Consider the following 24,947-nt stretch of genomic DNA (forward strand, 5'->3'; position numbering starts at 1 on the left):
AGCTTAAAACGATATACAGAGAAATTTTTAGGATCAAATTTGAGATTCACTATTTAATAATTTAAAATTTCCTCTTGGGCTTGTCTACAAGCATGGAAGGTCTCTGTGGATGGGATGAGTGGAGAAGTATGTTTGTGGTGGGAATGGAGAGAGGTCTAGCAGAAAGCATCTTGCAGCCCTACACTCAGTGGGCCTAGGTGACCTGATTACTGCTTATAATAATAAAGCAAACTTAAGTCTATGGTGGCCTAGAGGGTCAGAATACAGATACCTTCTTGTTCTTATTTTTCTAAGATATGGAACTATGAAAATATAGGGGAAAAGCCATTTTGTTTGGAATTGACAAACTGTCATAAATGAACCTGAAGTGGTTTTAATATATGGTTTTTTATGGAAAAATGATGCTACAAATGTTGTTTCAGCCTATATATAAGAACATATGATGCCTATCGTAAATCCATGCTGATTTGCATGTTAAGGGGTTTACAATGATCCTTCTGCCTTCTAGTGGACAAAAGTCAGTTTAGAGAAAACATTATTATACTTGTAGCATAGATGGAAAGTGTGAGGCATGGAAATTAGGTAAAGTGTTCAGATAGTAACTGATTCTATATGAATCCGAAAGGAGATCACTGGAGAGACAGAAGTGCATCAACACATAAAGGATATGAGCATTTTCCTGAAAAATGATACTTACGAGGCACACACGAGCCAAATTTATCAGGAAATTCAGATATCAAATCATCATTGATTCGATCCTTCATGGGTCCCAGGATAATCACTGGCCGGGTATAGTTTACTGCAGATAAGGAAAGGAAAAATGCAAGTGAGGGGAAAGACTTGGAAATGACAGCAAAACTGTCCTGAAAAGGAAGTTCTTAAGGTGACATTGCCAAACCAAACTGCTAAGGTTATAACTATAGCTAAATTAGCCCTAAGGCTTGTATAGAGAATTGTATGTTTAGCCCCAAGGGTGCTGCTGTGCCTACTTTACAAATAAGGAAAAGCAACTGCAGCAATTGTCAAAGAAGAACCATTTGGAGGATTTTGCTTATTCTCAGGTTATGCCTACACAATGTCAAAACAACTGAATTCAGTCAACTGAGAGGGAGGGGAAAAAGAAAGAATTGAAACCAGCTATTTGGCTATTGTTTAAAAGTAATTGTTAGTAGTAATGACACCTTTATGTTTTTGTAATTTCCTCAGCTCAAACTATTCTCTATACTCTGCTGAGTTCTCTCCAATTCCTTTGTGTGTGATAGTAGAAAGAACTCTAAAGTCCATTTGGTACAAGTCCCGAACTGATGCTTGAATTTTCTCTGAAATATCTCTTGGCAATGGTCACCAGCCTAGGTACAAATGACTCCAGAGAAAAGGAAGCCAGGCTCCTGGAACAGCGTGCAGATGGCCTGTATCTTAGGTCTGCAGAAAAATCTTTCTCAAAACTGGGCTGACTTCAGCATCGCAGGATTTCTCCATCAGTCCTCTCACTAGGGCTCAGGTGATTTGGATATTCCCGTTCTTACTAGACAGCTCATTTGAAGAGTGCTCCATCTTCTAAGGAGCTGCTGTTCCCTGCTCAGCAGGGAAGCTGTTTGTACAGTGACAGGGCCAAAAAGAGACTTGGAGTATGGTTTGGGGACAACTGAGCACTGAGCTGTTTTATTTTGTTTAGTCCTTTACTCTTTCCCTTCTTCAGCAATGTCACCTGCTATGACCTGGCAATCAGGAACCCCAGATATGCCGAGAAACTTACTTTCCTGCCTTGTGACAGGCTCGTAGGAAAGAATGAGGTCTTCTTGCCCCCCTGAGAAGAGAAGAAAGGAAGATTATAGTCAACTAACCATCAGTGATGCCCTAAAGCTATAATCCCTGCTCTGAAACATAGGAAATAGACAGTTCAGGGTTAAATTTCTTGCTTTCTCTTTTTGAACCATTTGGAAATTCCTTCAGCCTCATAACTATTTTGTGTTGGGTTATTACATACCAAGTCATAACTCTAATAACTGGCTGCTAGCTATGTGCTGCAGAGCAATGACCTGTTAGACTGCCTTCGGTCTGACCTTAGAAGTGGAGTGCCATGTCTCTACACCAAGTGGGACCACCTAAAGTAAAGCCATTTAGTACAAGGAAAGGGTACATCCAATAGTTTGTTGCTACCTAATCAGAAGCTCTGTTCTTTTGTCTATTTTATTTCCTTACAAAGCAAGTTGCTCAAAAACAGATGTCTGTATATTACAGGATTTTAGCTAGGGATAATAAAGGTTTTACTCTAATAACATTAAGTCATGAGGAAAATGCTGTGGGTCAATTACAGAAGATTATAAATGTACAGGGAGTAGGGGCATAGCTCAGTGGTAGTGTGTGCTTAGCATGTGTGAAGCCCTAAATTCTATTCCCTGCATTAAAAAAAAGAAGTGCCCAATATCACTGGTTATAATTGCTGCTAAATCATGCCTTGAAACTTCCAAAAGGGAGCTAAGGAGGTAATGTAGTAAAGTGTCAGCCCCTCCAGTGCGATTTGCAGCAAACCTTATGGCTCAGTATATCCCTTAAGTCAACAAATAACTGTGGAAAGTAAATTGGCCTTTGAGAATTATATTTTCAATCATCTGTTTTATCCAGTTGACTAATTGGCCACAGGATCAGCCCAATTGAGCTGCAGAGACTGAAAGCTAAGCTCCTATATTTTTAGTAGACTTAGTCCTAACCTTTGATGAAAAACAGGTTAGGACTGTTGAAAATGTGAGACTTCATGCCTACTACAGGAGATAGTAGTGGAGGAGAAATGGACCATGAAGTAGTCTTTTCTGAAGCCAAAGGGCAATTAATCTCATTGTTTTAACTACTTAACAGTCCAATTATTTAAATACAGGATGACCAAAAATTACATTTTTGATTAATTTTTATAATATAACAGGTAGTATAAAGATGACAATTTTTTCAAGTTTATTCAATACAAGAAGTGACCAGTTGAAATGACACCTGCCGGAGTTACTCTCAGGAGGGTGAGTATGTAAACAAATATGCTGCCTGAATGATGCTCAGGGAAAACTGTTAGATGGTTAAATGCTCACTAACCCTGAGACACGTTCGTTCATTCAGTCTGCCATTGCCAAGTTTCCCTTTGTAGCCCAGGCACCAGGGAAAAGTGAGTTAATTTCATACAAGGAGGCAATCAATAGTGTGTATAGTTTTGGTAATAGCAACTGACGTGAAGAAGTTAAGTACGGGTAAAGTTGAGTACAGATGTCTTTCTTGGAGTGTTGGTATCAGCATAGGGTGGGTGGGCTTTTCTTTAAGTGTAAGAAGTGGCTGCTGGCTTAAGTCACATCTTATATCTATTTTGAGAAGGGCTTGATTTCAAAATGGCACTGCTAGGCCACACTATACCCTAAAGACACGGAGAATGGGTCTTAATGCTCCTCATAACGGGCATCTTATCCATGGTTGCTCTAAGATGGTCAGCTTCACATTTTTTCTTAAATGCAGAAAAAGAATGTTTCCATTTGAATAAACTAAAATTCACAGTCTAGGCCAAAGAAAGTGATTGATTGCTAATGCCTGAGATAGAGGTCTTAAGCATTCAGAAGATAAATATAAAAATTATTGAGGAAAAGTATAGTTTTAGGCATAGAAACATAGTAGACTAATATTACAACGTTTGATTGTAACTTTACAGGGAGAACTTAAAGAACTAGTTAATATATGAGTGGGGAGATCTTGATCATAGGATAACAAAAGCTCCAAATATCAGCAGATATCTAAATCTGCTCATTTTTGGGGGAGATACAGGCAAAGACTGAGTTTAATTCATCACTGTGTCCCCAGTGCCAGAGAAGTGCTTAATGTAAAATAAAACTGTATTCTGAGTTCAGTTGTAAAAACAGGGTGAATAATAAGGCCAAAGATAGGTTCTGCTTTGTGTTTTGTCCTAATTCACTTTAGGAAATGGTTTTCTCTAAATAAGTACATCATGCTTCCATATGAATTTCTTTTCAGTAGCCTTGCAAAGCATTTTCATGGGACATTCAAGAGGCAAAGCTTAAATAAGATGTTTGATGTCAGTATGTATAACTTGTGATTCTGAACACCAATGTAAAAAGTAGTTTGTTAATGTTATTAGAGAATTCTACAGTTCCTTGCTTATTCATTCCTTTTTGGTTTGTTTCTGTAACGGTACAAGGAACTGTTTTTTTGTTCAGAGCATCAGCACTGGCAGGGAGTAAAAAGCACATCTTTTATGTCAAAGCACACCTAATCCTCAAGGCACCGTGAAAACTGGATATTGTGTAACACCTAGGAACCTGCAGGGAAGCTGGGCAGGTTTCCATCCCATATTAGCTGTGATTTCAGCACCTTGAGCCGATTTTCACTTTGAGGCTCAACAATGAAATGCTCTTGGAGTAACTGAAAGGAAATCAGAAGGAGAGGGAAAAAAGTTTACTATAATGAGGGAAAGGAAATTCATATCACTATGATGCTTTACAGGTGCAGAGGGGCTTTTCACATCCTCTGGCTTCTATTTTTCAGACCTTTCTAGAGAGTAAGGATGCTGCCGACCCTCCTTTTACAGATGGAAACAGCAGTTCAAAAATGTTTCCTCAGCTAGTGACTAGTAGAGTCAACGTTTAAAATCACATCCTTCTTTTAGATTCTTTTGAATATATCTCAAAAGGAAGAGAGATGTGAAATTCTGTGAGGGGTAGTAGAGTAGGGCTTACAAAGAACAAAAGGGTGTGAGCAGAAGCCAGGTCAGAGTCATTGAGAGGCCATATGGTCCCATCTGTAAATACCAGCTCTTTAAAAAAATTTTTAATACTTCTGTGTCATCTCCATAAAACAGTCATCCTTAGTAGTTTTTCTATTTTTTTCCTCAGAAGAGGCTGGCATTTAGAAATAACAGCTGGCAAAAAGGTACAAACTATTTTTTGGTCTTGTTTTGGCAACCGCAAGGCTGGAAGTGGGCGAGCAGCGGAGCTGTGTGTGGACGTTTGCAGCTGCCAGAGACTTGGCAGAGGACTCTGTTACAGTCTCCACGAAACATTTTGTGTGTAAACTAGAAGCAAAGCTGCAGTGAGACATATCTGGAATAAGGCCCTACTGGGCCTTCAGGACTGAGAAAAGCGACTTGCTGTTCTTTAGGAATTCTTGGAAACAAAGAGGAGAGAAGTGAAGACCAGTGGTAGTGCATTTAATGTTCTAGCTTTAGTTTCTGCCGCCTGCCTGCCTGCATGAAGTGGCTATTAAGAATAAGTAGGTTGTTAGAGCCATGTAATGTTAGTACTAAAAAAGGTTTTGGCGTTCCAGTGCTTCATAGACAAGTCTGTAGTAGCACGTGTTGTTCCAGCCCTAATCTGTGTTCCTGAAAGGCATCACAGACTGATCATTGTCCCCATTACTGCTGAGACTCAACATGGCCTAGGAATACTTTTCAAGAGAATTCTTCAGACAGCTATTACTGGATGGTCAGAGTTGAGATCTATTTTCTGTCTCAGGTCTAACCCAAGATACTTGGTTTACATAAGGGAGAATTGAGACGTTGGGTAAGTTTTACAAGGTCACAGATTGTTTCCATAGGACATTTGAAAGATTAAATGATATAATAAAGCCCTTACACTGAAGCTTCGTGTATAGTTAATACTATATAAAACTTGATTGTATTCATTTGGTGGGTAGTATGGAATGGTTAAGATATACCAGATAAAACATCAGGAAGTTTGGATTATAAATAAGGAGTGAAAAGTATATGGGATTCAGACTGAAAAGGTTTGGCTTGGAACTGTAGTGCTACTACTCTACTGGTAGTAGAGCTTCAACTTCCCTCTGATGTAAAATGGGATATTAATGGAAAAAATGTCTAATAGATTTATTGTAGAAATCAAATGAGAGTGTAGATGTAAAGGAAAAAAGGCTTATAATGAACTAAAGATATTGACAGGTGACACCTGACAGTGCTAAGGAGAAGAATATGGGGAGAGGTCTTGGTTCTTATCTCAATGTCATTTTCCCTCAAGATCCTTATTCTGAAAATTCTATTAAACAATAAAACACTAATGAGTTTTTAAGTGTAATATCTGAAGACTAAGATTCAAGAAAGGAAAGCTTTAGCTGTCAAGGTTTGCCTGATCCCCACTTCATACCTGCTTAGTAATTATCATCCCCTGGTACAGGCTAATTATTCAGATAGCTTTGAAGTTGTATTTTGCATAACTGGACAATGTGTATTGTAATTAACTGCATTTTAGTTGCTATTCAGCATGGTTGGGCTTGGGAAAATGATTCTATAGGGCTTGAGATCATGCAGCAGATGTCTAAACTCTACCAGAAATTAGTGTCATTGGTCTACCTAAAACCCAATAAATAAGTTATATTTTTCCTCACACTAAATTGAGAATAGCTCAGGAGTCAGAAAAACAACCTTGGTCACTTATTCTTGACCTGATTTCTTGGTTTAAAGTCATATGAAGAGTGGCAGAGGCTATTTTTTCCCTTGAAGTTAGGTTAATCATAAAATTTTAGGAGCAGGAAGAATGTGATAATGTTAAGAAATCATGTAGAGGGCCAGAGGTTTAACTCAGTGGCACCATACCTGCCTGGCAAGCACAAGGTCCTGAGTTCGACTCCCAGTATCAAAAAAACTCAAAAGCCAAAAAAAAAAAAAGTTTAGAACAAGAACTCTAATCCTTTCATCAGTAAAACTTGATGAAATTCTTTCAAAATTTGACTTTTATCAGAAAATTGGGTGATTTGTTACAATTCAATCATTTTATTCTTTGGTCTGTCTCCTCTTCCTCTTCTGGCCCCTACCTTTACCTGCCATTTTTCCTCCTTTCTAACAATCTGACCCCGCACAACTTTTCTCAAAATCCAAATTACATTTACCATACTCCAATATGTGGCACTCCACCTCAAAAAGCATGGTTTTGTAAAGTATTATGCTATAATGAGAAAAATACCCAACACAACTTTACTTTTTATTTAGTATAATATTCAGGCAAAAGACGATACCAATTTCTGCCTTGGTAGCTATTAGTCATATATTGGACTACAGGTTTTCTTCTACACTTGGCCATTACTTTTTGAGCAAGCAATTTCACTAAGTAATACAATGTAATATTACAGAATTCATAATGATTCCAATGATAATAGGTACCTATACTAGTCACCAAAACCAATAAGAAACCACGAGAACTGATCGAAAGGATGTGCTTGGTGTTTGGTGAATATTTCCATACAAAAAGCAAATGGCTTGACGTAACCAAAGAAACACAAGAAGGAATTTTTAAACAGTTACCTACCTTTTCAGTTAAGTTTTCTGACCCAACAAGTTCTGTTCACTTTTTCAAAGAAAAGGGTGTAGGAAGAGGAGGAGTTCCTTCAACATTAGAGGATCAAATTTTTTTGTATCAGTTTTCCAACCATCCCCCAAATAAAATTAGATGTGTAGATTTGTATCTACCTTAAAATATGGAATATTGCAATTTATATAGCTTGTGAAGGGGAACAAAGAAGAGAAAAGAAAAGGCAAAATGAGAAGGGAAATAAAGTCATGATGAAGTCTCCACCCTCCTGCAGGGAGTTTAAATTGTTTTGCGGGGTAGAATGCCAAGATTCACCTAGTTGAACTTCTCCTGCACCTTTCTTATGAAAATCGAATCATTGGGTCACAACCAGCTGAGGCTGCAGTTGACATTAATAAGACCGCTAATGCTTGAACAAATCAGAACAGATCACGTAAGGGTCCACTGATAGCCCTAGTGACTTTTGTACCTTTTTCACATCAAATGCTGATTTCATTTCAAGCCATTTGCTTTGGATAAGAATGATAAAAGGCAGCAATTGAAAAACAACAACACAAATCTGAAATGACCACCACAGGCAATGGGGCAATTGCAAAGAAAAGAATGGCAAACCAAAGCAATAACTTACGGCAGCTACTTTCGCTATCGCTGGCATTAGAAGAAACATGTTCTGCAAGAACAGCACAGCAAATTAAAGAGATACCAAGCATTGGAAAGCAGCCCAAACTGAAAGGAATACACTCATGCAAGGCTACTAGAAATGTGAGCAAAAGGCAAGTAAAAGGCAGCAGAAAAGTTCGCATTAAGAAAATTTGGATAAGATAAAGAAGATGAAAACTTTATCAGCATTTTTGCAGGAATCTTCTGCTTAATTACATCTTTTTAGCAAATAATGCAAGTAGTATATTTAATTTTAAAAAGTCAATCCAGGAAATTTTCTTTTTATAAACACTATGACTCATTCTTCTCGCTCTGATTTTCAGGTCCATCTTACAAAAGACACTGTGTCATAACTGAGTGTTTCTTAACAGTAAGTTGAGATTTTGGTTGGCAGGGACTGTTTTCTTGCAGGCTTTTCTATTTCTCCACTTTAGTCTTTAATTATTTTGAAGGAACACTGCATGCCAAGTCACTTATTGACCCCTGGAATCCTTTTAATTTTATTTCTGTTTAAATACTTTGTAAAATTCTCAGGGTGAAAAGGGATTCTGAAAGATCTTTCCCACTTCAGTGAATGAGCAGAAAATCTCAGCGGAAGAAATGTTTTGTGAATTATGTTTTTCTATTAAGATACTTAGTTGTATAGCAATTGGATTCTAGAGGGGTGAAACAGGCAGAGGATAAATGAACTGATACCCAGCACAGGTGCTGGGAAGGAGGAGGTTTTTAATTCAGTCTGAATGACTTACCTCTATGGAACATTCCCAATTAAAAAAAACAAACAAACAAACCACAACTCAGCCTAACATGACATTGATATATACATTAGTTGCATGCCAGAATTGGAGCTTTAATTTCCAAAGTCATTTTCATCTCTATTTGTTAATTTATATTTTACTAACTTCTCAGTTTATTCATGTATCACTTTAGCTAAATGAATTGTGTGATTATTTGATGTCTGAATCTTACTAACAATAACTTTGGTTTTTCAAAATGCTAACTATTGCATATTTTTGGAAAAGAACACAACACTGTTTCACAGTATAAAAATTGCTTTAAAATGCTTTGATACCATAAATTTTTGCCAGCTAATTGAATTAGATTTAGAGCATAAAATTAATGAAAACCAACTATGAGTTAAATTCCTACAAATCATTGCTCTTTGTGTTGGTCTATGAATAGAGCTGTACTACGAATTTGGCCACATATTTTACAGATGCAAAGGGGATCTAGGAAAAGGAATAAAGGAATGTAGATGAATCTGTACAGCCTGTTTTCTGCCACTGAAAACCTTTAAGGCATACAGCCAACAATAATAGTGTACCTTCATGTACATTACCATCTTAAGTACTTTGAGTTAGGAATGACAGGAGCTTTTGTTTTTGTCTTTTATTCAATCTATTAAATCGTTCCAATTTTAGTATTTGTGCTGCTGAAGCGAGCACTCAATCTGTTAAATCTATTATTTAATCTCTTCAGTTTTTAAAGAGTAAATAAATATAGATGTTCTGGATTTAAAAGGCCATCATTCCTATCTTTGACATAATAGCAAATTCTTTATACCGATGTTAATTATTAAAAAATATTGAAAGGAAAAACCTCTTTTTCCTTTTCAAGTTTAAAATTTATGAATTCTCTTTGATGGTGCTTCATGCTACGCCAATAATTTTGAAATGGGTATTTGAAGTCCAGCCACTGGTTCAAGACAAATTTCATGTATTTTATAAATGATTCAAAGATAAAGTTTTCATCTTTAAGATCAGTACTCTTGATCAGATTTTGTTTTCTATATATACATAGTTTCTTTTATAAGAAAAAACCACTCCAAATCAGTAACTTGAATTATGAAAGGTCATTATTCAAGGTTATATAAACAGCCTCTGGAAACAGGTTCAGTTCAGTGCTATTTTGTTTTATAAAATGAAATGAATAGCTTCTAAAAATATCATCTGTATCTGTTAAAACAAAACAAAGCTGAACAATGTGATACAATTGCAAAAGACAGAAAATTCTGTTCTTATTTCCCTGGTACCTATACCATGAGGTTAGTATTAAAGAAAGAAAAATCACAAGATTGTTAATTTAAATTGCTCAGTCACTGCAATGAGACACAGACCAAAGACAGGAATAATTAGAAAATATAAAGGTCTAATGTATCTTACTTTTCATTCTGTACTACAAAATGAAGACTGATTATATAATGCAGCTAATAAATCACTGATCTTAATAACTAAAACTTTATTATACAAACATTTCAAGCAGGATCACTTCAAGTCAGAGAAAAAGTCAATCAAAGTCAGTAACAATTATTCAAGGAAGATCGGGTAGATTTACTTGTTGATAATGCATGTACCTTTTGATTATAAAATAGCTCCTTTACTAATAGCAAAATATAACAATTATAGAATTTGGCAAAGTCATTAAATATTTTCATGTGAAAAGGCAGAGGAAAGCACATACAATATATATCTACTTTGCGATTCTAGAATATTTAGCTCCCCCTTTCTTGCAACATGGTTTCTTGCTCACTGGGAGGAATTAAGCAGCAGAGCAAGGGATGTTATGGTGGGCACCAGAACCATGTTGGCTGTGTCACATGTTCAGAAAGGGAGGGAAAGTGTTAACTGCAACAGAAGTTAGAGTGCCTGACACACTTTGCTTTTAAATGCTGACATGCAGAACAAAACGATTGAAAATTATTTTGTAGGAGCATTCACAGCTAGGTAACAAATAAAACTCGTATCTTGTGCATGCTAGGAGTGAAAGGCCCTCGAGAAAAGGAACAAAAGCCAAACTCAAAAGGAAAGGAAAGGAAAAGAAAAGTTACAGTGACCATTCCTGGAAACTTACTCAGAGTCTTTGTTCCATAACCGTCGTCACCTAATCCGGGGATGTCCTGCATGGAAGTCCCCAGAGAGAGCAATGAGAGAGGAAGAACAGCCACGGGAGAGGAAGGAGAAGTCAGTGGAGTTGAAATGGATACTACCATGACAGACCGTGTTGCCTACACAATCTGGATCCCACTGTCTCTTTTTTTTTGAAACAATTTTTACCCCAGACTCCCTGGACTGAGACTTAAGAAAGTTTCTGATTTGTAAAGCAACTTGAAAGGTTTAAGTAGAAGACTGTAAAAACAAACAAACAAACAAAAAACAAAACCAATAAACAAAGACTTGGCAGATACCATTTTTGCTATCAATATTGCCACAAAAATGTCCCATATAAAGGAATGATCTCTTCCAAATTTTGCTACTTAATATCCACCAATACAAGCTCACTGTTGAGCAAGTATTTAGTGTTTATTGAGAGGGAAAGAGTGAGCCAATTTTCCAGTAATTAATCAACGTAATTTGGTCACTCCAGTTAGCTAGCATTCCAAAAATATATGTGAGGCGATGAAATCTGGTATTTCTGCCCAGAAAAGAAATTTGTGTCAAGCCCTGGAGAGTGGCATGAGAGAAAAGGCAAACCAGACCCATTCCTGTTCACAGATAAGTATTGGTTGGCAGCAAAGCCCCAGCTTTGGCAACTCCCTCTCCAGTGTACTCTGCAAAGAGCTCAGTGAAGGGAAGGATCCAGACTGTGGACAAACACTGGTCACAGTAGTAAGACCTGTCCTGCCTGCCTGCTGTGCTTTTCTTTTTCTTTTTTTAAATTTACTTATTTGCCTAGTTGTGTGGTGGAGCCTATATCATGCGTGAAGAAAGTTTTTATTTTTCTCTTGTGTTGCATGTGACATTATCTCCGAGAATCTACTTACGTTCAGGATCACTGGTTTCCTGCTCACTCTGCTCCTTGTTCTTGTAGAATGGGAATTTTCGTGAAAAGATGAAGCTCTTTTTACGCTTGTCATTGAATGACTGTGAAGGAGAAAAGGCATGGGGCAAAAACAGGGGACGTCTAATTGTTGTCACACTCATGCTGACAAAACAACTAGTTTGTAAAAGCAGAGAGCTGTAGTGACGCAAGTGGATTTATGCTACAGAGGTGCCATAGGCTTGTAAAGGCAGGATTCATTTTCAAAGAACATAAATTCCGAACTTTGGAAAAATGGTCTCATAATCAAAAGACTGCTTATAGATAAATGGTGATAGAGGGAAAAAGTCTTAAATTAGAAGACCCAGAGTCTTTGTCTTGGCTCTACATCTTGCTAGTCCATCGCCTCTGACAAGTAACTGAATTTTTCTGAGCCTCAGTGTCTATATCTGCAAAATGAGGATAATGAGAGCAGTTCTTAGGTTGTGAGACTCATGTCAGACAATGTTAACATAAAGTGCTATACAAATGGCATCTTATTAGGTAGAAAAGACGTTTTATTAGACAAACTAGTTTTCTTAGTGATGAGTCATCTTCTAAAATAATTTGAATTTGAGTTACTTCAACTTGGACTTAATTAAAGCTGCTCAGAGAAGTATGTAGATTTAGGGTATATGATAATTATAGTCTCGCAGTATATGAAAATTATAGCATATCATTTTTATTCAAATGACAATTTAGCCTCAAGCTTTCATTTTGTAGAGGGAGCCAGAAGCACAGAGAGATTAAGCCCAAGCACCAAGTAGCACAGAGCTAGTTGGTACCAGCCAGGAAACAGTCAACCTAAACTGTTAAAATTGCTGTTAAAATGGCATTAAGTTGCCTTCACCCAGTAAGGGAGAAATGACAGTCATTCATCTATATTATGATAAGGTTCAAGTACTGTAAGAATGACTGTCTTTAAGGCATAAGCCAATCCATTAGCTAAAATGAGGCCAAATTAAAAATAACACACATATTGAAATTTATTCATTCAAATGAATATCATCAGGTGTTCCTCTAATGACTTCCTAAGAAAACTTAATAATATTTTATGTACATGGTTTGTGGGATTCTTCTTTGACAAATTTATTGCGATCATTTTACAAGCTATAGGCCATACCAGGCTTATTAATTTTATATTCACATTTAATTTAAAGAAGGGTTTCATCAGCTTGATTACCATTCTCATTTGAATCAATCAGTTTTGTGGGTGTTTTACTTGGCTAAAAAAATTAAAATCATTCCTCAAGGAACAAAATTTTCACTACATTGGTTTGAAAATGAATATATGAATAGTATAGAAGAAAATTTGAAAAGGGTTCAATGACAGCTGGTAGGAAAAAGTGTACAGTCAGCAAGGTGACTACTTGGAAGGAAAGAGCAACTGTTTTGTCTCACTGGTGAGACTCCATCATGTATTTGCCTTTACAGATTTAAAATTTGACAAAATTGTATAAATAACTTATTTTCTTTGTGCACTCATGCTCTCCTACCTCGAATATCCACTGTGGTCATCATGTTAATTTAGTTTAGGATGCATTGAAGTACTAAAGTGCTAGTCCTGTCATTAAGTTATTAGGTTTTTAGGTACTAAGAACTTCCACCAAAGTCAGTGGAGCTAAATTTTATGTCACCTGAAGAGGGCTTTTTGAAATCAGGGGACAAATTTTATACTTCACATTCAAGCACTAAAAATACTTTCTCTTGGAAAAAAAGTTCTACTTCAGAACTCATTACTCTGCTGATTATACCTGTGATCAATATAGTTACATCATAATTTATAATTGAGGACTCATGCCAAGTGCCAAAAATGATAATCTTTAAAGGAACATTAATTATTCTTGCATCACTCCAGTTTCATGCCACTTTTACATTTCAAGCATATTTAAATTTCAGTAACTGAAAATAACAGAAAAAAACCATGTGAGAATCAATGGCATGTGATATTGCAAGGTATGTTAGACCTTTATCTTCAACATTATTGATGACTTCATGCAAAAAAATAAGTTTTCATGCATATCCAAAACAATGCCAAGAGGAGGAAAGCCTGGGATGAAAATACACACAGTGGAGAATTTGAAGGCCTTTGGGCCACAAAATGAGGGTGCATGCAAATCACATCACTAAAATTGCTTCAGGGGTCAAATGAAAATGAAAAAGTGTTCTCTGTGATTAATTCGTTTATGTTTCAAAGCAAAGAATGTAATGTGCTAACATTTCCCAAGTATGAAAATGTTGTGTATCATGAGTTATCTGATTGAGACATAATAATACTGAGTATCACACTTTTGAAAGAATAGAAAATACATAATAATACCTCAGACATTAAATTATCTAACAGTCTTATTGGCAAAGGCCATTTCTTATTGGAATTAAAAAGAAGGTAGTAGAATTATTGGTGGTTACATTTCCTTACATTTATAGACACAAAATTAAAACAGTTTTTCATTTCACACAGATTTACAAGTCACACATTTAGAGTCTTAAAACATTTCAACTATAAAAGATTATATGTGGTTTATAATGTTAATACTATTTATTTTCTTTAGACATGTATTTCATTATATAAGCTTTTGCTACTGCAATGTTTTCTTTTTATACAGGAAAGAAAAATCTGTTACATGAGTGCTAGGTGGGAATAATAAATTAGCACTTTGGCTCTTCATAGAACAAATGGTTCTAAAGTAACTGAAGCCTAGTTTATGGCTCTTTTTTTTCTTTGGTGCGTGGGATCAAACTCAGGACCTTGCCCTTGTGAGGCAGGCGAGTTGTCACTGAGCTAAATTCCCAGCCCTCTATGGCTCTATTCTTAATTGCACTTGATCAATGGTATTGTTTCTTTTCCTACATTACAGCGTCTTCAATCCTGATCCATTGCTTTCATGGCAGGAAACTTTGAACAGAGATTTGAAAATACAATCCAATGTAACCTGGGTAAATTGACATATCTAAGAATTTTACCTTGCAATTTTACTTGAGTTATGGAGTTCATATAAATAAATTGATAAAACAGCAACTACCATCTATTGAGCACTTATGTAGCAGGTGTGGTTCTAAAAGCTTTACATGTGTTAATTTGCATGCTAACTTCCCATTATTTCTTTATTTGTCCAGAGTGACACAGGTAGGTAAGCAGTACAGTCAGAAATTGAATTGGCAAATATTCCTGGTTGCAAATATTGCCATTCTTAAGAGCACAGGAAGTTTCTGCAACCCAAACACGCTTCGAGTTCATATTCAAAATTATTAGCATTGGACTTTAAGTGATCTGTCATTCCTTAAGCTTCACTTCTTAGTGATCAGCCATTGGTGCCACTGGATTCAATAATATATCTTTAGGTTATCCTGCTACAGTTTTTTGAATATCCGTTCATGTGTTTGAGGGCTATATCCCATTTTATTTGTTCATATGATAACATAGAGAAAAAAATCAAAAGGATTTTTCCAGGTCATGTAGGGCAATTTAAAGGTGAGTACCCATGACAGGCAAATCTATAATCCCATGAGTATACTAAAAACACTGGGTTGTATACTTCAAGTTGTCAATTACACCTATGTGAATTATATTTCAATAAGATCATAGGATCCCCACACCAACCCCATACTATGGGATTAAACAATTATAGCAATTTTTAAATTTTATTTGAGGTAAACATTTTTTATCTTTCATTGTACTGTGTGTTCTCCAATCTTTGGAATCAATCAGCTGTACACTGCTTTTGTTTATCTACTTGGTCTTGTCTCAGTTAAGTGAATACCTTTCATGTTGTGACAGACATTAGAACATCCATATCAGAAGTCAGCATCTTATCACTGTCACTCAGAAATTGCCAGGTTGTTAGGTCCAATGGCATGAAATCACCTAGCCTGACCAGAGAGGTAATGTATTGGTGATCTGGCTTAATCTAAAACATATGCCTCATGAAGAAAGAAAGCAAAACCAAAAACACAAATCACTTCTTATCCTGCTCAGATTTCATGTTCTGAAAGACGCACGAGTAAATCTTGACATATTTTTATCATTCTATTCCAGGACACTTTCAAATTAGGGACATGTTAGAGTTTTTCTAATCTTCCTATGCTAATTTCTCAAGTTTCAAGTGTTTCATCGTTCTAAAATGTCACTTTTATGAGAAGAATGTTCTCTGGGTGGAGTTTCAATTTAAAATATATCGAACTCAGATTTACATTTTCTGTGGTCTCTTTAGTTTTTGTAAGTGCTTCTTTCCTCTTAATTGTATTCTTCTGGGAAAGTTGTCACTATACATTTGGCCATTTTGTCTTCATATACACAAAAATAATTTCAAAACGAGATGTTAAAGAACAAGTAATGAGACAAAGGGAGATTATGAGTTAGCATACACACACACATTTCCCCAGAAATGTGTCTATATGAACAATGTGTTTATAACGTCCAAATGAAAAACTGCTAGATTCATAATTAATAGATCAAGGCATCAAGTATTGGTAACTGTAAACATCCAAGGGAGGAAGGGAGGAAGACAGGGAGGGAGGCAGGGGAGAGAGGCAGAGAGGGGGAGAGAATAATCTTTTACAAACTAGCCTTGCCAGCCTCTATTATTCCCCAAACAAAATTCCTTCAAAGGAACCTGGACCTAATCAAATCTCTAGATCCAATTATCAGTTTACAGATATGAAGAAGTCACAGAAACGTGGAAAATTACATTATAAGGATATAACCAGCAAAATCTGAACCATGAGAAAATCTGAAAGAAAATGACCTGGTTTCTTCAATATAAGAATTGCCACCAGACAACACAAGTGAAGGGCAAATGTATATACCAGAGGGGACTTAAGTTAGATCAACCAATTATAAAGTGTACTTTTCATTTGGATCCTGTTGAAAGCAACAAAATGTAAAACATAGACCCTCCGAAAGCATTTATGGGACATATGAACCAATTTGAGCCCTAAAAAGACTGGATATTTATTTTGTAACTGATAATTTTTATGTGTGATAATAGCATTGCCATGCTATAGTAAAATATTTATACCTGAAATGATTTGATACAGTAAGTTGCATTAAAATAATGTGGACTCTCTGAGTATATTGTAAAGATAGGATTATAAGGAAATCTTGCACTTCACTTGATAAGTTTATTGATTGTAATGGAAACACAATTCTGAAACCATTTGATATGTGCTGTAAGATTAAGCAAATGAATAAACAGGGATGTTGTTGGGAACAACAGTTGTGACTGTGAGAGAAGAATCTTACAATGATGATGGTAATTAGAAGCATCAGCTATAAACAAGATTTGTTTAATAATTCTTTAAAGAAGTCTGGATGTAATGATACGCTAGTAGCCAAAGGTACACATAACACTCTGATTCCATCTTCTAAATGTCATTATTCACGAAAAGGATTTACATTTTTTTAAAAGTTGGCTGACTTCAAGGTTTTCTTAATGGAAAACCTTGATAAGTATACAGTATCACATATAGTATTCCTGCCAAAAAAGCATTAAAAGCATTAGTTGACACTAACGCTGAAGAAATAATTAGGTAAATTAAAATTAAAATATGTCAGTTTCAGAAAAAAACATAAAAAGCTAAGGGACCATTCTTAAAAACAAGCAAATAAACAAAAAACAGGACAAATGAAATGTAATGAGTGGTCCTGGATTGAATCCTAGAATGGAAAAAACACCACTTCTACAGATTTCCTTTCAAAATAGTTTAGGGAATGTATTATAACAGATTTGTAATTCTAGTCTTTCTATTTTTCATGTTTTAAAAGTTTGATATGACTAAAAAAAGGTAATGAATTATAAAGTATTTCGTGCATTACATAAAATGCTTATTAAAAATAGCTATCATTAATATCAAGAAAAATTTTCTGTGTTTTCTGTTTTCATTGCTACTTTCAGTCTAGGACAAAAAAATAATAACTCCAATGCAAAGTAAGCACAAAAGTACTTCCTGAGTGGGGAAGGGGTGAAGGGAGGTCGGGGACAAGGAGAAAAAATGAGAACCAAGACCTGTCATGTGAAGTTACAGGATCCCAGTAATGAATGTAACTGTATTGTATACCTAGATTGTACCAATAAACTCAATAAAAAGAAAAAAGTACTTCCTGAAAAAAGGAAATAGATGGTAGAGAGAATATGGATCCCTTATGGCCATTACAAATGGCCTAATGAAGACAGCAAACTAGGTTCATAGTTCATAAAAATGTGGGAGCTGATCTATAATCTGATAGGAGAAAATTCAACGTAGAATTCTTTGCTTAGAAAGGAATCAAATCACAAGATCCACACATCCTAAAAGAGTTCTGAAAAATGGAATCCCAGATGAGGTCCCACCCCGCTCCTTTTTTCTAAGTAACATTATTTGTGGAACTCTTTATGCTAAATAAAGACAGATCCTTAGCGGTCCAAATTGAGGAGGCCCAATTCTGGTAGAAGAGATAAGGTAAGCCGGCATAGTGGCACACACTTTTAGTATCAGTACCCTGAAAGATCATTGTGAATTTGAGGCCAGCCTGGGCTACACAGTGAGTTCAAGCTCAGCCTGAACTATACAGTGAGACCTTGTCTCAAAAAACAAAAATAAGAAGAAGAAAAAAATAAGGTAGCCAAGAGGCTCTATAGACAGCAAGCCCAAAATACTACAGCTCAATGGCAGCTGTATTATATTAGACTTCATGGACACTCTGATGCACAGTAAATAGGCTGTTCTCCTTAATTTTGTGGCCCAAGATATCAACATCTGGGATATCTTGTCTGTTCTTCCAAGTGAATGCAGACCTGTTCTTCTCTGATCTTGTCCTCTCCTCCAGCTACCTCCACCTTTTTAAACCAAAACTTCTCCCTTTTGAATGCACTTGAACCATACTTCAAACACTGTAAAATCACCTACACTAGAGGCCAGAGAACTATGGCCCATGGACCATACATGATTTTGTAAATAAAGTTTTACTGGAGTACAGCCATGTCCATTTGGCAGATACCATCTGTGGCTGCTTTACTAGGGTCACCAAAGAATTCTGGGGTGATTCATTCAACATTTATTCTCAGGTCTCCTCTCACTCTGCTTTTTAATTTTAATCTTCCCATTAGACATGGTTTATCACATCTTCCTGAAATACTTGCTATACTGGATTCTGGTATGTCTCTCTATTTTTATTATCTTTCTATCCCTATTTTTTCTTTTTCTCTTTCATTTATCTTCTCTCCCTCCCTTCCTCTCTTCAGGTTGAACCCAAGACCTTCCTACATCCTCAGCCCCCACCCTTTTTACTTTGAAAGAATTTAAAGTGTAAACAAATACAAAAGAAAAAGCATTGTAGCAACCAGTTTTGTTATATCACCAATAAGTCCTTTTCTATATATAAAGAAGCTGTCTCTGCAAAATACTGTTTACCTACCCATGGAGTAACTTCAAAGTATCAGATCTTCAGCCAGAAAAATAAGATTTATGCTGGTAAATAACACAACTTGCAGATCCTGTCCTCATAATTTATATAATTTAAAAATTATAAAAAGATCTTCCAAAAGGGGAAAGAGTATACCTAGCAAGGCCTGCTAGGGCAAACCCTTGCCCAGAGGGACTACCCTTGTCTGCAGGACTAGCCCAGTGAGGGACTGAAACCCAGGAACAGTGATGACATCCCTTCAGGGCATCTGCCTGAATCCAGGAGTTATTGGCAGACTTGTAAGAAAGCAAGAAAACAGTGCAGAGATACCGTTCCTATGGACTAAACAATAGTATTTGATTGTGATACCAAAGGAGCCGAAGAATAAAACAACTCTGTTAAATTATCATTCCCAAATGACAGCTCTGCCATTATTACTGAAAACTTTTATTCTTGGTAGATTGATAAGCTCCTTTAAACAGTAAGTCACATATAAGAATATAGTGCTAAACTAATAAGATGGTCTTTAAGCCATCTTGAATTATTTGTGGAAGTATTGCCATTGAAAGAGATCTTTTTCCTGAGAGTCATGTTGCAAAGTCACACAAGGCAACAGAAATTGTCTCCAGTTTTCCCTACAAATAACAAAATAGGAAAATCTGATTACAATAATATATTTTACAAGGAAAACTGTGTTTTCATTTACAGCTATGACTGATTAGAAGGTAAGAACCAAATTTAAGACCTGATCATTTTTATAAGCAAAGAGAACGTATACACAAAGTAAAATTCTGGTTAGTGTTTAAAAAACTTTTATAGGAAACTCTTTACAAGTGGAGAAACTAAGACACAGGAACTTAACCCTGTGTGGGTTCAAGGTTGAATTTAATATTCTAGGTAGAAATAGAATTTACGGCTCTGGTGCTCAGGCAAATGCGTGATATCTTCCCCAAGAGAGAAAAAAAATGTTTATTTTGCTATGTGATATTAAGAAGTTGCTTTTGAAATATACAATATGAATTTTTTGAAAATCTTTGGCATTTTTAGTTCTACAGAGGCTGAGGTTTCTAGGTATTTTCTCCCCAAAATATAAAATGGGAAGGGGAGCTAGCTTTCACATTAAAACAGGATTAATCTTAATTCTAAAATGACCTGGGTTCGTTATGCATTATTATGCAACCAGCCCTACGGAGGCCTGTGAGGCACAGCAGAGGCCGCAGCCCTCCACCCCACCCCCCTGCAGCTCACACTTACATTCGCTTCACAGCAGCAACTAAGTAGAACCTACTCCACGCTGGCAGAAAGTGCAAAATTCAACAGGATGTATCAGGCTAACGTCACAAACTCAACTATTTGAAGGTGTCAGACTTATTACAGTGAGATCACATAGACTGGTATGGCCTGAAGTGGCCCCAAATCCAAGTATTCTATTCATCCAACATGAAAAGCTCTTCGTACTGAGGAGCGAACTGTGAAGTTAGAGCTAGCGTGGGCATTTTCCTCCAGTTGAACGTTTTTAAGCACAAAACTTTTGAATCTCTTTGGTTCGTTTGCCTTTGTGAGAGCTCAGGTGAGTTTCCGTAGTAGTAATGCAGAAATACATTCCACGTAAAAGTAAAAAATCATTTTCAAGTTGGTTTTTAAAGTGCTCCATGCGCGGTCCTGTCAGCCTTTATTATTACAGGAAGCCTCTATGACTCATAATAATCTTTAGAAAAGATCAGCACTTAAAGTAAAATGGTTTTGCTCAAGTATGGATATATAGATTAAGAGATGCAAAAGCTCTTTAGACATATTCAAATCCAACTTTTTCCAAAATCCACTGGTGGACGTAAGAGAGATGGCAGAGGCGTTTAAGAGGAGCGTCAGAGTTTCAGAGACCCCTTTACAAGGTTACCAGTGGGTAAGCTCAAAGCACTTTTACATACTTTGGTAACAAGTATTTGTTCAGCAAAACAGGGACAAAACTAAACTAGGTACTCGTTCCTTATCGGAAACGAATCAAATCCACTTTGTCCAAATACTCAGCAGGTCTAAACATTTTTAAAAGAAAGTTCATCGTCAATAGGTTGCTTCACCCACGTGGTCGTCACTGTGAACACCAAAATCGCCCCGCCTTCACAGGATGAGGTAACGCAGTCCTTTCCTCTCCTAGCTCCTCTTCGTCGTCGTCTTCCTGTTCTGCATCATCGTCCTCATTGTCATCACCTTCCCTACTTTTCTCTTTGCTTCATTTTCCTCATCAGATTTTTCACCATCACCTCTCTTTTCCAATTCCTCAATTTTTTTCAACACATCTGCAGCATTAATGAGCGAAGTGACTTTGTTTGTGCCTTTTGCATTTTAGGTCTTTTCTGCATTGTTTCCATGGCCATCTCTCTTGGGAGTCTTCTCCAATCTGGTATCCATTCTTCTCTGCATGTCTGCATGTATTTTTTACTATACCTTTAAATATCTGGCCTTTCTTCAGGTTTTTCAATAAAATAAGGCTTTCTTTTCATTGTTTTCCTCCATTCCTGTTTCAAGGCCAGCATGTAATCTTCACTTTCTCCTGTTTTCAGTGGCACTGGTTTATAATCTGTATCCTAAGGAAACAGTGGCAGTGGCTTCAACCCTATATCAGGCAACATTTCATCTCTGCCAAAGCCAACAGCCTCAATATTAAAGCTACAGGCAGCACATCCTCTTCCTTTATTCCGAGCCATCAAAACTAGCTATACCAGAAGAGAGGGCAAATACTGCTCAATAAGTCTCAAGCCTTGGGCAAAAGCCATGCAATCTAAGTGCTGGCTGGGCAACCAGAAGCATAAGTAGCGAGGCTCAGCGCCATGGGTTGCACCTGGGAGATACCCTCAGCCCTTTTTTTATCCTACAGTTTGAGACAGTCTCACTAAGTCACGCAAGCCAGTTTGAACTTGTGACCATCCTGCCTCAGCCTCCCAGAGTGCCACCATGCCAGGCTCATAAGGCAACTTTCTTACCCAAGCAGTTGGCTTTTATCCACTATGTGATCCTGCTTTTCTGTGATCACTTGCAGAGATTCCAACTATGTATTCCCCCGCTCATAGCAGATAACCATTGCCAAGAATTTCTCCAGGCAAATTTTATATCTTATTTCGGAAACATAATCTCTATTGCTTTATTTTTCTTTCAAGTGGTTCAAGGGATGAGATTTCTGTGATTGGTCCATGCTATGCAGAAGTCTAACATAACATGTTTATTCACAGGGAATGTGTCCCTCCTCAGTTTCATTTTTTCCTCCCCAGAAATGTCAGTTCTTCTGTAATTCTCCAGTGGCTTCTCTCATCTTTGGATAATCAGGTCAGTCTGTGCTAGCTGGGCTTACATAAGTACCCAAAACAAAAGGCAGTGTGGCTGTATGGGGCCAGTAGGGGTATAACTGAGTCACCCTCATCCGTGTGCAGAAAAGTCTCTCTCTGAAATCTGTGCATTAATTTTCACTAATTTAAAATAATGATGCTCTATCTTTTCCCTGATACCATTACTGTCTACCGATGCACTTTTATTTTTTATTTTTTTGTTTTTTTGAGACAGGGTCTCACTATGTAGTTGAGACTGACCTGGAACTCACTGTGTAGCCCAGGCTGGTCTTGAACTCACAACAATCCTCCTGCCTCAGCCTCTGGGGTGCTGCGATTACTGCTGCATTATTATGAAGAAGGTGTTATTATATTGTGATATTATTAGAAGGTGTTTTATATTGTGATGCTTGGAAGTTGCCCTTTTCCTCCTTCTTACTTCTCATTTGCACAGAAAAAACATTAGGACTGTTGTCTCTAATTCCAACTTCTATGATGCTTTTAAATTAATTACTCATCTGTCATGAACTTTCTTTTAGTACTCCAGGCCCCTTGTTCCTTGGCTGTGACATCCATTTTGTTCACACACCAAATAGATACAGGGCACACGTTTAGTCTTGGACTGCTCTAGGACTGGAGTGAGCTTTCCAGGACTCACAGGTCACCAACAGAGATTCCCACGTCACTAATACAGGCTGTACAATGTATTAAAAGAAGAATGCAAAATAAACTTGGGGAGAGGAAGCAAGGCAGACAATGAAGGGCAGGTGAGCTGGATATTGAAAGACATATCACCAAAGTGAGCAGGAAGAGAGGTCATTCCACCTCAAAGGAATTGGCATAGTTCTTGATTCTTCTCTGATAACTCAGTGAGTCTTTTCTCCAAGGGATAAATTCATTGATGGTGATGATAATAATAATAAAATACTTATTGATCTCTTCCTCAGTGCCATCAACAGTACATATCTTGTTAAACATTTGATACTAATTATGTCATTGAATACTACCCACAATACAGTGGGGCCTCAGTTACAACCAGCCTGACATATAAACAACTTGGGTTAATTAGGTTAATGGAAGATTCACCTGCCTCTTATCTACAGCATATTATACCACTGGAGTTCATAAGTAAGGCTCCATCATACTATGATACCCCTCACATGTAAATGCATATGCACTTACACTCACACACACACACACACACACACACCTACCTCTGTCTGATGTGAGAAAACTGAATCTTTGAAGAGGTAACATTATTTACACAGCTGGTAAGTGGGAGAACTGGGAATCTAATTCAGCTCTAAATGGATCTGTCAAGCACTAAAGCCCAAACTTCAGAATTTGGTCTTATGTTTAGACTCTCCTAGGACTTAGCAGATGCTAAGTACACAAAGATTGCCTAATGTTGGAGGAAGAAAGAATTGGTTACCAGATGATTGTCATGATAGGGGAATTGGTGCAGTGGCGATTCCAGGCAGGAATGACTTCATTTTATAGTATGGCTTGATCAAATGCATGCCTGTGATGTTATAGGGTGCAGCCAGCATTGTCGTTATATACTCTTAACTATCATTAAATCAGAGCAAAGCAGAGGGCAGACAGAAGAGCCTCGTCCTGGCTAAGACAGACCCGTGCACACTGCTTCTGTGCCAGACACGTTTTCTTTGCGAAAGTCTTTGCTGTTCAGCTCAATGGCTGTGCAACTTTGGACTAGTTATTTTACCTTTATAGGATTCATTTTCCTCATTGGTATCATGAATATAACATGCCTACTTCCAACTGTTAGAATTATTATAATATCATTATCTCTTCATAACATATGGAGCTCGGTGGTAACCTTCTCAAGTTGAAAAAGCAAGAGGCTAGGAAAGGGTGAAGGGAGGGCAGGGGCACGGGGTAAAAACAAGACAAATCATGTAAAGGTACAAGAGCCCAATGATAAATGTAACAGTATTGTTTGCTTTAAATGTGCCAATAAATTTAATGGGGGGGAAAACCAGTGAACTAGCAGAGAAGATGCTTTGCTTTCTAGCAGTGCTAGTTGGCACATATTTAAGTTAAAAATCCTATAGAACTCAGAGAAAAGACTCCTAGCCCTAGCCCTAGTCCCTCCTATTTATGAGTTTAGAAAGTCACTTTCTCTCCCTGAGTTTCATGGGGAATTAAATCTGTTGACCTCGAATGTCTTTACAGCATGTAGCATCTACACTGAGAAGATTATGTCTTCTTCCTACCTGTCTTCATTCCCGTCCTTCCTCCTTCAGATAGGAGATGTGCTCTGCTTTATTTTCTTGGATGATGACTCAGTCTCGGGATCTCACAGTTTGCTCTTTGCCTCCCACCAGCTGATGCTAACTCCATATCTAGGCCACTTGCAACATTTACGTCCCAAGAGTGATCGAGGGCAAATCAGTAAGTGCCACGATAAGAGTATTTTTTTGTAATGCTGTGCCTGGTTGAATAACCCTTACTTCCTGCTTGAAT

General features: G+C 37.0%; 1 protein-coding gene and 1 pseudogene across 1 annotated transcript in view; both read right to left on the reverse strand.

Annotated features, from left to right (window-relative positions):
• The window catches only part of Dlg2 (discs large MAGUK scaffold protein 2), a 1,815,033-nt gene that overhangs the window by 17,821 nt on the left and 1,772,265 nt on the right, over positions 1-24,947 (reverse strand). Inside the window, exons 17-20 of the mRNA XM_033763940.1 lie at positions 11,725-11,824; positions 7,933-7,974; positions 1,757-1,807; positions 698-799 (exon numbers count right to left, since the gene is read on the reverse strand). Coding sequence (XP_033619831.1) covers positions 698-799; positions 1,757-1,807; positions 7,933-7,974; positions 11,725-11,824 — 295 coding nt within the window. The remainder of the gene's footprint in view (positions 1-697; positions 800-1,756; positions 1,808-7,932; positions 7,975-11,724; positions 11,825-24,947) is intronic.
• LOC117286328 lies at positions 19,871-22,715 on the reverse strand (annotated as a pseudogene).

This window comes from Fukomys damarensis, unplaced genomic scaffold, assembly GCF_012274545.1.
Source record: "Fukomys damarensis isolate Sample0158 unplaced genomic scaffold, DMR_v1.0_HiC HiC_scaffold_16, whole genome shotgun sequence".
NCBI classification, from domain to species: Eukaryota; Metazoa; Chordata; class Mammalia; order Rodentia; family Bathyergidae; genus Fukomys; species Fukomys damarensis.